The sequence below is a fragment of the Oncorhynchus masou genome, chromosome 10 (assembly GCF_036934945.1).
Source record: "Oncorhynchus masou masou isolate Uvic2021 chromosome 10, UVic_Omas_1.1, whole genome shotgun sequence".
NCBI classification, from domain to species: Eukaryota; Metazoa; Chordata; class Actinopteri; order Salmoniformes; family Salmonidae; genus Oncorhynchus; species Oncorhynchus masou.
Window position 1 is genome coordinate 30,990,277 of NC_088221.1, and position 14,199 is coordinate 31,004,475.

General features: G+C 44.3%; 1 protein-coding gene across 1 annotated transcript in view; it reads left to right on the top strand.

Moving 5' to 3' along the window:
* The first annotated feature begins 4,916 nt into the window (after positions 1–4,916).
* LOC135547508 (E3 ubiquitin-protein ligase SH3RF3-like) overlaps positions 4,917–14,199 on the top strand; it is an 87,337-nt gene continuing 78,054 nt past the window's right edge. The window contains exon 1 of the mRNA XM_064976580.1: positions 4,917–5,478. Coding sequence (XP_064832652.1) covers positions 5,104–5,478 — 375 coding nt within the window. The 5' untranslated portion in view covers positions 4,917–5,103. The remainder of the gene's footprint in view (positions 5,479–14,199) is intronic.

Below are 14,199 nucleotides of genomic sequence, written 5' to 3' on the forward strand. Positions count from 1 at the left end.
CGCAGACTTCTTCTCTCTATTCAAAGTTTAAACTATATTTAGCCATCCATGTAAGTCACAGGAGTTCCAGGCTCCTGACGCTTTGCATGATGGGTACTCTGTAAAGGTGGGCATATTCTATCCTCTCCTGTAAATACACGTCCTCATACACACAACACACACACGCACACATACGTGTATGCTGTCCTCTAACCACTGTACTCTTCAACAGGAGAGCAAATTCTGTTACCATGGTGACTGCAGTGTCAGCTAACCTAGTTTCCACGGTGGAAGGACATTGGGTGAAGAGAGAAGGCTAGCCTATTGGTAACATTATTGATGTAGAGTCAGTTTTAAATATAACAACTTCACAACTGTTTTCTTTACAACACTCAGACACAGATTTTCAGTGGTGAATTGCGTTTGGGATGGTTAGATGAAACACGCATAACATGTGGGCAGGAGAGGGAGGGGCTAGTTACACACACACGTAGAAACTTACTTGCTTGCTTATGGTGGGCTATCATATCGATGATGACATTCCATATCTGCCTCTATTTGTGAGTCTTTGTGTGACTGTAAAGTCCAATCCTTGACACACATTGTCTGTTTCAGACGGGGCATGTGAAGTCTCTGACTGGGGGTGTAGGTGAACACACACACAGCCACCTCTTCCTATTTGTTGACTACACGCTGCTAGGGGGCCCCACGACCCCCAAAAAATATAATACAAATGTTGTTTTTTTAGGATCTAAGATAGTTTGAAAAGTAGAATACACAAGGTGCAATGTTTTAATTTGGTAGAGCATCAGCAGTTTTCCACTTGTTATTTCAGTCACTCAATTAGCACCCATGTCAGAAAAACATTTTGTATTGCTAGTGATGGGTTCTGGGTTCTGACTGCTAAACTTGGAATAGTGTTAATTATCAGGCATCCTATTCAAATATTGAGTGTTATAGTCTAGGAGGGTCTACCTACACCAGAAGTTAATGGTTATCTGTAGGAGGAATGAATATGGTGGAGGCAATTTAGCTTGGATTGTACTGAGTGAAGGAAAGACGATCACATGTTGGCAGGCACTGATAAGGGTGGAGAGATGGGGTTTAGTGAGGAAGGGGGCCAAGGTCAGGTCAGATCATGTTAAGGGAGAAGGAATAGTTTATTTCCTGCCTAGCAACAAAGATGTCATGTTTAGAGAGAAGGGGGAGATTCCACCCCAAATTGGGGTATATATGCGACGGCAGGTAGCCTAGAGCATTGGGCCAGTAACTGAAAGGTTGCTGGATCGAATCCCCGAGCTGACAAGGTAAAAATCTGTCATTCTGCCCCTGAACAAGTTAACCCACTGTTCCCTGGTAGACTGTAATTGTAAATAAGAATTTGTTCTCAACTGACTTGCCATGTAAAATATATATATATATACTACCGCAGGTGGAACCATGTCTTGTCTTATGCAGCTGTATGACCCAATGGGTGAATAAACTTGGTTTAAGCTTTACTAATCGTCAGTTTTACTAGGTTAATTTAGAACCTAACACTAGGTAAGGTATTCTACCAGCTATCTAAACCTTGTAGTAGGCCTAATCATCACCAAATTACCGACCGGGCACGCAGAGCATGTGCTCATGGCCTCCAAGGGCCTCCAAGGGACCCCTGACCTCCAAGGGACCCCTTTTGATTTTGTTAGTCACTCTCACACAGATGTGATATGAACATGGCATAAGTCATGGCAAAAATGTGTAGAATTGCAGGAAATGTACTTTAACACTGCCAACATTTTATCTTTTACCAACAGGGGGGGACACTAAAAAGTTTTGCTTGTGATGTGGGGGGGCCCCCCAACCATATCTCACTTAGGCCCTACAAAAGGCTAGAGGTGACCCTGCACACAAACACACACACAAGCACACACACACACACACACACACACACACACACACACACACACACACACACACACACACACACACACACACACACACACACTACCTGCACGTCAGGAGGTTTAGGCCCTGTGCTCGTCTCTGTGGGTGGTAGATAACAGTGCCGCCCCTTAGCCAGGCAGCATGTCTGATCTGTGGAACTCAACTCACAGCCTGCCACTTAATAACCCCCCCCCCCCCACACACACACACACACACACACACCCTGGGGCAGGAGTTAAACATGAGAAACAGGTAGAGACAGACAGAGACAGAGACAAAATGTACTGTGCAGCTGACAGACCTTCTCCTTCCTCAGCCATGGGGCTCTAACAGGAACTTAGACTGCATCTGAAGTGGTACTCTGTTCCCTGTAAGGCTCTGTGAAATAGGAGTGCACTATGGTGTCATTTCAAACCAGAAACATGGTTTGGGTGGCTACTAGGAATATGTGTGTGTGTTCAGTCCAAGAACAACATCTAAGATCTTACAGGATAGGCTCAAGCAGTTAATACTTTTCATCAAAACATCTGCGCTATGGATCAGTTCAACATATCACCAGCAGGCGCCGCTAGAACCCCTTTGTTACCATCAATACGAGGCTACCCTCTGTCCACAATACAAACAACAGATATTTCTTTAGATGTCAGCAGGGTGGCAGTATCTTCACACATTTGTCTGCTCTGGTCTGACTGATGCGTAGCCGCAGGAAGTAGGGGTGATGAGGGTGCTGCAGCACTCCCTGAAATATCTGAATGAAAACACATGTTAATATTAATCACAAAAGTAGTGCAATGGGCCTTTACAAGTCATTTATTAGCAGACCTATATAGCCAACTAGCGAGAAGAAAAAAAATCTGATGACCATCCTCCTCAGTGAATTTCATGAAAATAAATGTTTAAAACATTAAAGTTATCAGTTTTAAATAAAGCTATACTAAATGTATTCACGTCACCAAATAATTGATTAAAACACACTGTTTTGCAATGAAGGGCTACAGTAGCCTCAACAGCACTCTGTAGGATAGCACCATTTGACTGAGCCATGCACCTTGCCCGTCCAACATTTCCTCATTTCCCACCCCTTCTAATGCGACTAGCCCCAATGCTCCTCCTTCTTTTCCCCCTGCCCCGCTACAAAGTTTCTCCCTGCAGGCTGTCACTGAGTCCGAGGTGCTAAAAGAGCTCCTTAACATGACCCCAAAAAGCAATCTGGGTCAGATGGTTTAGACCCTTTCGTCTTTAAGGTTGCTGCCCCTATCATCACCAAGCCTCTCTCTGATGTTTTCAGCCTGTCTCTCCTCTCTGGGGAGGCTTCCATTGCGTGGAAGGCAGCGATGGTTCGTCCTTTATTTAAAGGGAGAGATTAAGCTGATCCTAACTGTCTAATTAGGAGGCCTGCGTCTTGTGACCGTAGAGTACGTGTAGGTATGTACGGCAGGACCAAATCAGAGAGATAGGTAGGAGCAAGTGTTGTCTCTCTTGTCGTGATGTGTGTTTTGTCCTATATTTTTTTAATTAAATGTTTTAATCCCAGCTCCAATCCCCGCAGGAGGCCTTTTGCCTTTTGGTAGGTCGTCATTGTAAGTAGGAATTTGTTCTTAACTGACTTGCTTAGTGAAATACAGGTAACATTTATTAGAACAATTTTTTAAAGTAGCCGGAGGACAGCTAGCTTCTGTTCTCCTCTGGGTACATTGACTATGAGGCTCATGGTTCTCACCTCCTTCCATAGACTTACACAGTAATTATGACAACTTCCGGAGGAGATCCTGATTTTACAAATGTATTGCCACTGGGGCCCACCTGTGTAAGTGGTAAACTGTTTACTGACTGTATACTGCAACGTTACTGCAAGATCGTAGTGGGTTTACAAATGCGTTAGGTCTATTAGCTATGTTGACTATGGCATTATTTTAGCTAATATGGTGACAACGATGTAGGCTGTGTGTAGTGGTTATGATATGGTTTGGCTTGGAAAGTTTTTTTGCCTGGTCACATACAGCTGATGTGTTGTGCATTGAAGTCCAGTAGCGAAATGAAATAGAGAGAGGAGGAGAGAGCATAGACATGAAATGGAATTACAACTTGGCTGCTATGAAAGTGAACTGTGGTTATGTGTGATCAGGGGATTCCACAGACTCTGTTGAAAAACGTTTCTTAAACGGAAGCAAACGGAACGAAACGGGGATTAACAAACATGAATTTGTTCAATAGAAACTCTCATTTGCAACTACTGGACTAATGATTACACCCTAGATCAGCTAGATGCAGTCAATAGTGTCTGTCCATGTGTCACTGTCTGTCACCTCAAATTTTTCTCTCGACCCGTGTGCACCTATGTTGTAAACTTTCATTCATAGACTAGGTTGTTGCAACCTCATAGAGAACGTTTGAGTAGCATGTAGTAGCCTAAACCTATCGCTGTTACATTGAGCTTGGTGAATGGAATATGAATGACAGCCATCCAATATGCTGTAATAGAAATAAAGCCATGCTCATCAAAAAATGTAATCGTCCTCCTTCATTTTAAATGGCACCGACCTCCACTGGTGTTGGTTATTCTGTGGTAGAATGACCTACTATCCTAATGGAGTCTACCAAATATCTGTCTCAGTTTGCTTATTGACTTGACACATTATTTATAAAGATAAGCCACACTACTAGCGCATCAGATATGGTGACAGGTTTTGGGGATAATCAGTGTTGCATTATACCACTTGAATGCATTCCACACTCTGTTCATCCCCATAGAATAACAGTAACATCACACTCTCTCTCTCTCTCTCTCTCTCTCACACACACACACACACACACACACACACACACACACACACACACACACACACACACACACACACACACACACACACACACACACACACACACAGAGAGAGAGAAAGAAGAGAGCGAGAGGGGCTGCCTGGTTGCCTGCATGGGCTTCGTTGTGGGAAATTGCACAGCAGAGCGTGACCTCACTGCATTCTGCACAGCTGTGCGAGCAAGCAAAGAGAGAGAGGGCGAGGAGAAATAGAATAGAGAGCGATAGGGGCTGCCTGGTTCCCTGCACGGGCTCTGTTGTGGGAAATTGTGCTTTTAAACAGCATTACGCCGAAATGCATTCTTCAGTTTCTGGTGCATTACACGCGCAACAAGAAACCAACACGCACTCGGTTAACGTCATTAATAACGCAGTGTGAGATGGACGAGTCGTCTCTGTTGGATCTATTGGAGTGTTCAGTGTGTTTGGAGCGGCTGGACACTACAGCTAAAGTCCTGCCTTGCCAACACACCTTCTGTCGCCGCTGCTTGGAGAACATAGTCAGCTCCAGAAACGAACTGAGATGCCCAGAATGTCGCATCCTAGTCGGCTGTGAGGTGGATGATCTTCCCGCGAATATCTTGCTGGTCCGTCTGCTGGACGGGATCAAACAGCGGCCACGGAATGGAGGCAGTACCAGGCAGTCCCTGGTGGGAGGCGGGCGGTCTCAGGGCTGTGTAGCCGGGATCAGCGCCTCTCCCCCGGGCAGTGGGATCAGGGACCTGCCGGTGGCCACTCGAAGCCCCCCGGTCAAGGTACGTGGCTCTGCTACGGTCTAATCTGACGTCGTATTTGGGCTGTTTGGCTGCCAACTTGCTGTACAGAATGTTCCTTGGCTGGAGTCCTCCAGAACAGAGTTGCTGTAACATGTGTGGGGGGTGATATTGCATTATAGCTGGGAATCTGTTTGGGAAATCTAATGTGACATCAGGAAGAAAAGAAAGCACCTCAATGTTAAATACAATAAAGTGCTGAAAGACATCAGTGATATCCACCCCTGGCCCCTGCAGCTAAAGACAATTATAGAGGGAGGGAGAGAGGGGGTGGGGAATAATGGAAAGAGAGAGTACTTCACCTGTGCTATTCATGTTGTTGCTTGACAGACAAGCCAGGTGTAGACAGAAATGGTTTAGTTACCTCATTGGCTGGCTGTGTAGTCTAGAGCTGCAGCAGTATAGCATGTTTCATAACATAGACTGAACAAAGCAGCCAGAACAATGACATGGTTGGATGTTGGGGTTCTTCCTTATACACAGTCTAGTTTGATTAACAGTATCCTATATGATAAAAGGTTAATGTCATGCCATGTCATGTCTTTGGCCCAAGTAGTGTACATAGTATACAAAATGTAACTCACAATCTTCTTTGATTGTGAGTTCCGGCTCCCAAGTAGCGCAGCATCTAAAGGACTACAGTCACTACAGTCCCTGGTTCGATTTCAGGCTGTATCACATCCGGCCATGATTGGGAGTCCCATAAGGTGGCGATAAATTGGCCCAGCTTCGTCCGGGTTTGGCTGGGGTAGGCCATCATTGTAAATAAGAATTTGTTATTAACGGACTTTCCTAGTAAAATAAAGGTTAAATAAAAAATAAAAATAAATTATTAATATACCAGTGTTTCTTCTTCTCATACTTCCCAGTCCACTGAAGGGGACCAGGGTGACTATTGAACATACGGACATTCTAGGACTGAGAGACAGAGTGTCTGGTGGGGTGCAGCCAGCAGACCTGCCAGAGCCACCAGCAGAAGCAGTAGAATCTAAACACTGATCGTGGATGTGTGGAATGCTCCGAGGCAACCTCTCTCTCTCTCTCTCTCTCTCTCTCTCTCTCTCTCTCTCTCTCTCTCTCTCTCTCTCTCTCTCTCTATCTCTCTCTCTCTCTCTCTCTCTCTCTCTCTCTATATATATATATATATATATATATATATATATATATATATATATATATATATATATATATATATCTCTTTCTCTCTCTCTCTCTCGATGTATTAGTTGAAGATGTCTCCTTCAGACTAGACAGCCAGCCGTAGCTGTGCTTTATTCATCTGAGCACTGACACTCTGGCAAAGACACCCTCAACATTTATTAAGGAGCAGGAATCTCATTTTGTGTGTGTATGTGTGTGTGACTGTTTGTGTGTGTGTGTGTGTGTGTGTGTGTGTGTGTGTGTGTGTGTGTGTGTGTGTGTGTGTGTGTGTGTGTGTGTGTGTGTGTGTGTGTGTGTGTGTGTGGCTGCTTCAGTTTGAAGGATGAAGAGCAGGGAGGATTCAGAGGGAACCTTTTGTCTTTGCTGACACAAACACACACACACACACACACACAGTCGCACAGGGAGAGCCTATGATATGGAGAGCCCATTGAGGGGAGCCAGACACATGCAGTATTAATGTGGTCATAATGAAGTATTAATGCAGTATTCATGTGGTATTAATGAAGTATTGGTAAAGGGAATCTGTAATGTAATGAGTGTCTGGTTGTTGATTCTGGCTAATCTTGCATGGTAATAAACTGACTGACAGGACCTATGGCTGTCTGGCGGAGACATAGTATACATTGCTGCCTGGCCTGATGTAATACACACATACAACAATATAGTATTGTTGTACTTGTATGAAGAGAGAGTAGAGAGACTTATAGTGGGAGAGAGGGAGAGAGAAAAAGGGAGAGAAATGCAGAACAAAAAGAGAGGGGTGTACAGGCTGGGGGGTGGAGATACAGATAGTGTATAGGCTGGGGGTGGAGATGCAGATAGTATATAGGCTGGGGGGTGGAGATGCAGATAGTGTATAGGCTGGGGGTGGAGATGCAGATAGTATATAGGCTGGGGGTGGAGATGCAGATAGTGTATAGGCTGGGGGGTGGAGATGCAGATAGTGTATAGGCTGGGGGTGGTGATGCAGATAGTGTGTAGGCTGGGGGGTGGAGATGCAGATAGTGTATAGGCTGGGGGTGGAGATGCAGATAGTGTATAGGCTGGGGGTGGAGATGCAGATAGTATATAGGCTGGGGGTGGAGATGCAGATAGTGTGTAAGCTGGGGGGTGGAGATGCAGATAGTGTATAGGCTGGGGGTAGAGATGCAGATAGTATATAGGCTGGGGGGTGGAGATGCAGATAGTATATAGGCTGGGGGTGGAGATGCAGATAGTATATAGGCTGGGGGGTGGAGATGCAGATAGTGTGTAGGCTGGCGGGTGGAGATGCAGATAGTGTATAGGCTGGGGGTGGAGATGCAGATAGTATATAGGCTGGGGGGTGGAGATGCAGATAGTGTATAGGCTGGGGGTGGAGATGCAGATAGTCTATAGGCTGGGGGGTGGAGATGCAGATAGTGTATAGGCTGGGGGTGGAGATGCAGATAGTGTATAGGCTGGGGGGTGGAGATGCAGATAGTATATAGGCTGGGGGTGGAGATGCAGATAGTGTATAGGCTGGGGGTGGAGATGCAGATAGTGTATAGGCTGGGGGTGGAGATGCAGATAGTATATAGGCTGGGGGTGGGGGGGTGCAGATGCAGTATAGGCAGGGGGTGGAGATGCAGATAGTATATAGGCTGGGGGGTGGAGATGCAGATAGTATATAGGCTGGGGGTGGAGATGCAAATAGTATATAGGCAGGGGGGTGGAGATGCAGATAGTATATAGGCTGGGGGTGGAGATGCAGATGTGTGTGTATAGTCAGGGGGGTGGAGATGCAGATAGTATTTAGGCAGGAGGGTGGAGATGCAGATAGTATATAGGCTGGGGGGTGGAGATGCAGATAGTATATAGGCTGGGGGGTGGAGATGCAGATGTGTGTAAATAAGCTGGGGGGGTGGAGATGCAGATAGTATATAGGCTGGGGGGTGGAGATGCAGATAGCATATAGGCAGGGGGTGGAGATGCAGATAGTATATAGACTGGGGGTGGAGATGCATATGTGTGTGTATAGGCAGGGGGGTGGAGATGCAGATGTGTGTGTATGGGTTGGGGGGTGGAGATGCAGATAGTATATAGGCAGGGGGTGGAGATGCAGATAGTATATAGGCTGGGGGTGGAGATGCAGATAGTATAAAGGCAGGGGGTGGAGATGCAGATGGGTGGCAGTATATAGCATATAGGCAGGGGGTGGAGATGCAGAGTATATGGTGGGGGGTGGAGATGCAGTGTATAGGCAGGGGGTGTGTGTATAGGCTGGGGGTGGAGATGCAGATAGTATAAAGGCGGGGTGGTGGAGATGCAGATGTGTGTGTATAGGCTGGGGGTGGAGATGCAGATAGTATAAAGGCGGGGGGGTGGAGATGCAGATAGTATATAGGCTGGGGGTAGAGATGCAGATAGTATATAGGCGGGGGGGTGGAGATGCAGATGTGTGTGTATAGGCTGGGGGGTGGAGATGCAGATAGTATATAGGCGAGGGGGTGGAGATGCAGATGGGTTTAGTGGCCTAGATGGGGTGTTGTGTGCTAAACAAGCTTTCAGCTTGGCTGCTATTCCCATGGGGTTAAAAACTTCTTCAGGCTAGGGAGCACTATTTTCACATCCGGATGAAAAGTGTGCCCAAACTGCCTGCTACTCAGGCCCAGAAAACCTAGGATATGCATATTATTAACGAGGGTCGAGTGAAATGTACTGTTGTGTTTGAGGCGCGTGACCTGAAAGCTCGCTCCACTTTGTTTTCCTCCGGTATTGAATACAGTTTATTCCGTCTTAAATTGTATTGATTATTTACATTTAAAAATACAGAAAGTTGGACTAGGAAAGTTTTTTTAAATGTTTGGATGAAGTTTATAGGTAACTAATTAGATAATGTGTAGTCATGTTGTGCGAGTTGGAACCGGTGTATTTTCTGAATCATACAAGCCAAATAAATGGACATTTTGGATATATAACAACAGAATTTATCGAACAAAAGGACCATTTGTGATGTTTATGGGACATATTGGAGTGCCTACAGAAGAAGATCTTCAAAGGTAAGGCAAGCATTATATGTTTTTTCTGACTTTTGTGTTGTGCCTGGCGGGTTGAATTATGATTTTCATGTGTATGTTTGATGGGGTGTTGTCCTAATAGCATGGTTTGCTTTCACCGTAAAGCCTTTTTGAAATCTGACACTGTGGCTGGATTAACAGTAATTTAATCTTTAAACCCATGTATAACACTTGTATGATTTATGGATTATTATTATGAGTATTAACGGGATTGGCGTGCGAAGGGATCACTAAGAATTTAAGGGTTAACTCCCATCCCGCCACAACACACACACACACAGAAACAAACACACACACAAAGTTAACCCCCTACCATTGTTAGTATGGAGATGAGGGTAAGAAGTCAGTCAGGTCTGGCGGCTAGCCTAGTGCTGGAAAATGAATCCATACACGGAGGAGAGGATAATAAGAAATTATCTGTTACCAATGTGACTGACCAGATCACCTCTCTGTGCAACTCAAGAATGTGTCAGCCCACTGAGCCAAAGCCTGATGTATTATCACAGGATCTAACATGAGACTTCTAGTCCCAGACATGGTTATTCATCCTCCAGGTCTAAACTGTTATGAACGTCAAGTGTTAATGGTCTCCTGTTGAACACTTTCTGAGGGATTAGGCTATATCATGGAAACATCTCTCGTATATAGTGGAAACATCTCTCACTCTCTCATTCTCTCTCTCTCTCTCTCTCTGTGCGTGTGTGCGTGAGAGCAGTGTGCCACATCCTGTTGCGACCAGGGTCTGCTTTCTCTCTGTTTAGTCTACAGGAGGAGAGAGGGAGAGACAGAGACAGAAAAAACAGGAGTGATGGAGAGAAGGCTAGAGAGGAAGAGAGGGAGAGGTGTCAGAGCTATGAGATATAAGTCCTTTCAAACAGAGAGACATTGGGAATGTGGAAATGATGTCGTTGATCAGGCTGATTAGCCTAATTTAGCTTCTACCCCCCCCCCCCCAACACACACACACATCCGCTCCGATCTCCGATCTCAGGTTGGAGCTTAGCAGAGTTCCATAGTCCTGACGGAGAATTTAAAACCTCTTCTCTGTACTCTGCCTGCCAGTGCCTGGAATTGGCTATCTCCTCTCTGCGCTTTGAGATGCAGTGTGTGTGTAATTGGCTATATCTCTGTGCGTGTAAAGGGAAATGGAGAGTCCATCATCTTTAGAGCCTCTCTCTCCCTCCATCCCTCTCTCTGCCTGGTTGAGTGATGCTGATGATTATCCTGCTGGAAATTAAACCTCCGTTTCTTCAGGAGGCCTGGGGATCTCTCTCTATCTTAGTGCGAGGTGAAGTGATGTTTATCCAGAGAGACTCATTCAATCTGAGCAGCTTGACAGAGAGACTAGTGGCCTCTTACCAAACCAGCCTGTCCTAACCTATCGTCACCCAACCTCAAGTTCACATGGTTTGGTAATCTCTTATTGAGCAGGGAGAAACAAATAGGCCTATTTGTGTGCACAGTACTACAGTTGAAGTTGGAAGTTTACATACACTTAGGTTGGAGGCAGTAAAACTTGTTTTTCAACCACTCCACAAATGTCTTATTAACAAACTATAGTTTTGGCAAGTTGGTTAGGACATCTACTTTGTGCATGACATAAGTAATTTGTCTAACAATTGTTTACAGACATATTATTTCACTTATAATTCACTGTATCACAATTCCAGTGGGTCAGAAGTTAACATACACTAAGTTGACTGTGCCTTAAAACAGTTTGGAAAATTCCAGAAAATTATGTCATGGCTTTGGAAGCTTCTGATTTACATAATGCTAATTTACATAATTTGAGTCAATTGGAGGTGTACCTGTGGATGTATTTCAAGGCCTACCTAAACTCAGTGCCTATTTGCTTGACATCATCAGAAATCAGTCAAGACCTCTGAAATTTTTTTGTAGACCTCCACAAGTCTGGTTCATCCTTGGGAGCACTTTCCAAACACCTGAAGGTACCACGTTCATCTGTACAAACTATAGTACGCAAGTATAAACACCATGGGACCATGCAGCCTTCATTCCGCTCAGGAAGGAGACACGTTCTGTCTCCTAGAGATGAACATACTTTTTTTGCGAAAAGTGCAAATCAATCCCAGAACAACAGCAAAGGACCTTGTGAAGATGGGGGAGGAAACAGGTACAAAAGTATCTATATCCACAGTAAAACCAGTCCTATATCGACACAACTTGAAAAGCCACTCGGCAAGGAAGAAGCCACCGCACCAAAACCGCCATAAAAAAAGCCAGTCTACGGTTTGCAACTGCACATGGGGACAAAGATCGTACTTTTTGGAGAAATGTCCTCTGGTCTGGTGAAACAATTTTTTTTAACTGTTTGGCCATAATGACCATTGTTATTCTGGGGGAAAAAGGGAGAGGCTTGCAAGCTGAAGAACACCATCGCAACTGTGAAGCACAGGGGTGGCAGCATCATGTTCTGGTGATGCTTTGCAGCAGGAGGGATTGGTGCACTTCACTAAATAGATGGCATCACGAGGAAGGAAAATTGTGTGGATATATTGAAGCAACATCTCAAGACATCAGTCAGGAAGTTAAAGCTTGGTCGCAAATGGGTCTTCCAAATGGACAATGACCTCAAGTATACTTCCAAAGTTGTGGCAAAATGGCTTAAGGACAACAAAGTCAAGGTATTGGAGTGACCATCACAAAGCACTGACATCAATCCTCTAGAAAATGTGTGGGCAGAACTGAAAAGGCGTGTGCAAGCAAGGAGGCCTACAACCCTGACTCTGATACACCAGCACTGTCAGGAGGAATGGCCCAAAATTCACCAAACTTATTGGGTGGAAGGCTACCCGAAACGTTTGTGGAGGGCTACCCAGCTTGTGGAAGGCTACCCGAAACGCTTGTGGAGGGCTACCCAGCTTGTGGAAGGCTACCCGAGACATCTGACCCAAGTTAAACAATTTAAAGGCAATGCTACCAAATACTAATTGAGTGTAATGTAAACTTCTGACCCACTGAGAATGTGATGAAAGAAATCAAATCTGAAATAAATAATTCTCTCTACTATTATTCTCACATTTCACATTCTTAAAATATAGTGGTGATCCTAACTGACCTAAGACATTGAATTTTTACTTGGATTAAATGTCAGGAATTGTGAAAAACTGAGTTTCAATGTATTTGGATAAGGTGTATGTAATCTTCTGACTTCAACTGTATGTCTGAGATAAAGCCTAGGAATTTAATCGGGGATCTAACACAAGTTTTAAGGTCTCAGACAATGTTACTGTAATTTCCATGTAAAAGGACCCATGTTCACCAACAAGTTCATAGGAACATGTCAAATTGGGGTTCAAATGAAAAATAAGAGTCTATATTTTTTTGAAATTAAGGCATATAATCATTTTCCATCGTAAAAAATAGGAACAAGCAAAGGCTTTGATTTCTTGTCAAACAGATGGAAAAGAGGTCTTATAAAACATCTACCAGAAAAAGTCTTAAAATATATTGCAAATAAACCAAAACAAAATCATGTTGTAGTAATGAGCCCTGCAGACTAATATCAACACATGTTTAATTTAGGATAATTTTTTTCTACATTTTTTAAGTTGAAGAAAAATTGCCTTGTGCCTTGAATCCGTTACCAAAAACCCACATGTATCTTTAAGATATTTTATAATTTCTGTCCCTCATGAGGAGGGAGGATAATGAAAGTTCCTGGGAAGTAACAAGTTAAGGTATACCTATGAATTAGTAATGTTTTTACGGTAACAGAATTTCAGAAATATCTGTAACAAACATTTCTGGAATTGAATTGGCTACAATGGGAAATCATAGTAGGCACAGACCACAGTTGGTTCACTTGCTATTGTCCTCCCTTCCACTTGCATAATATTATGTTCAGCTGATAACTGTTGTCTTTCTCTTTCTGTCATCTGGTGGTCTAAGCAAGTGTGACAAACCCCCCTCTCTCTTTCTCTATCTCCTTCCTTCCTTCACTCTCTCTCTCTCTCGCTCTCTCTCTCTCTCTCTCTCTCTCTCTCTCACCCTCTCACTCTGTTTCTTCTCACTCCTTTCTCTCTCTCTCCAATTAATGTCACTTCTCCCGGCTCTAACTGACACCTAACAATGAGCCCCCTCTTTCCATTTACTGTAACCAGCATCCTCAACCACTGAGCACCTACCGACACCGGACATCCATCTATCAAATTTGGTCAGTTCACCCTAGACTTGATTTCAATGTCCACAGACATCTGGACCTGCCTTCATTTGGCCCAAACATAGGTGTCCATGATTGGTTCAGATTTGGTACGGACTGGACCAAATCTGAACCAATCATAGACGTCTATGTTTCACAAGTTTAGACATTACAGTACGTACATTACAGTAGAGCACAGTAGAGTACTACGGGATGTAACGATTCACCGATACCCATCAGTCCCGATTCAAATGTTTAAGATACAAGTGCATCGGTTTGCAGACCCCTTAACTGATCCAAATGTAGCATGCATCGGTCAGAATATCTATTCAAACGTTA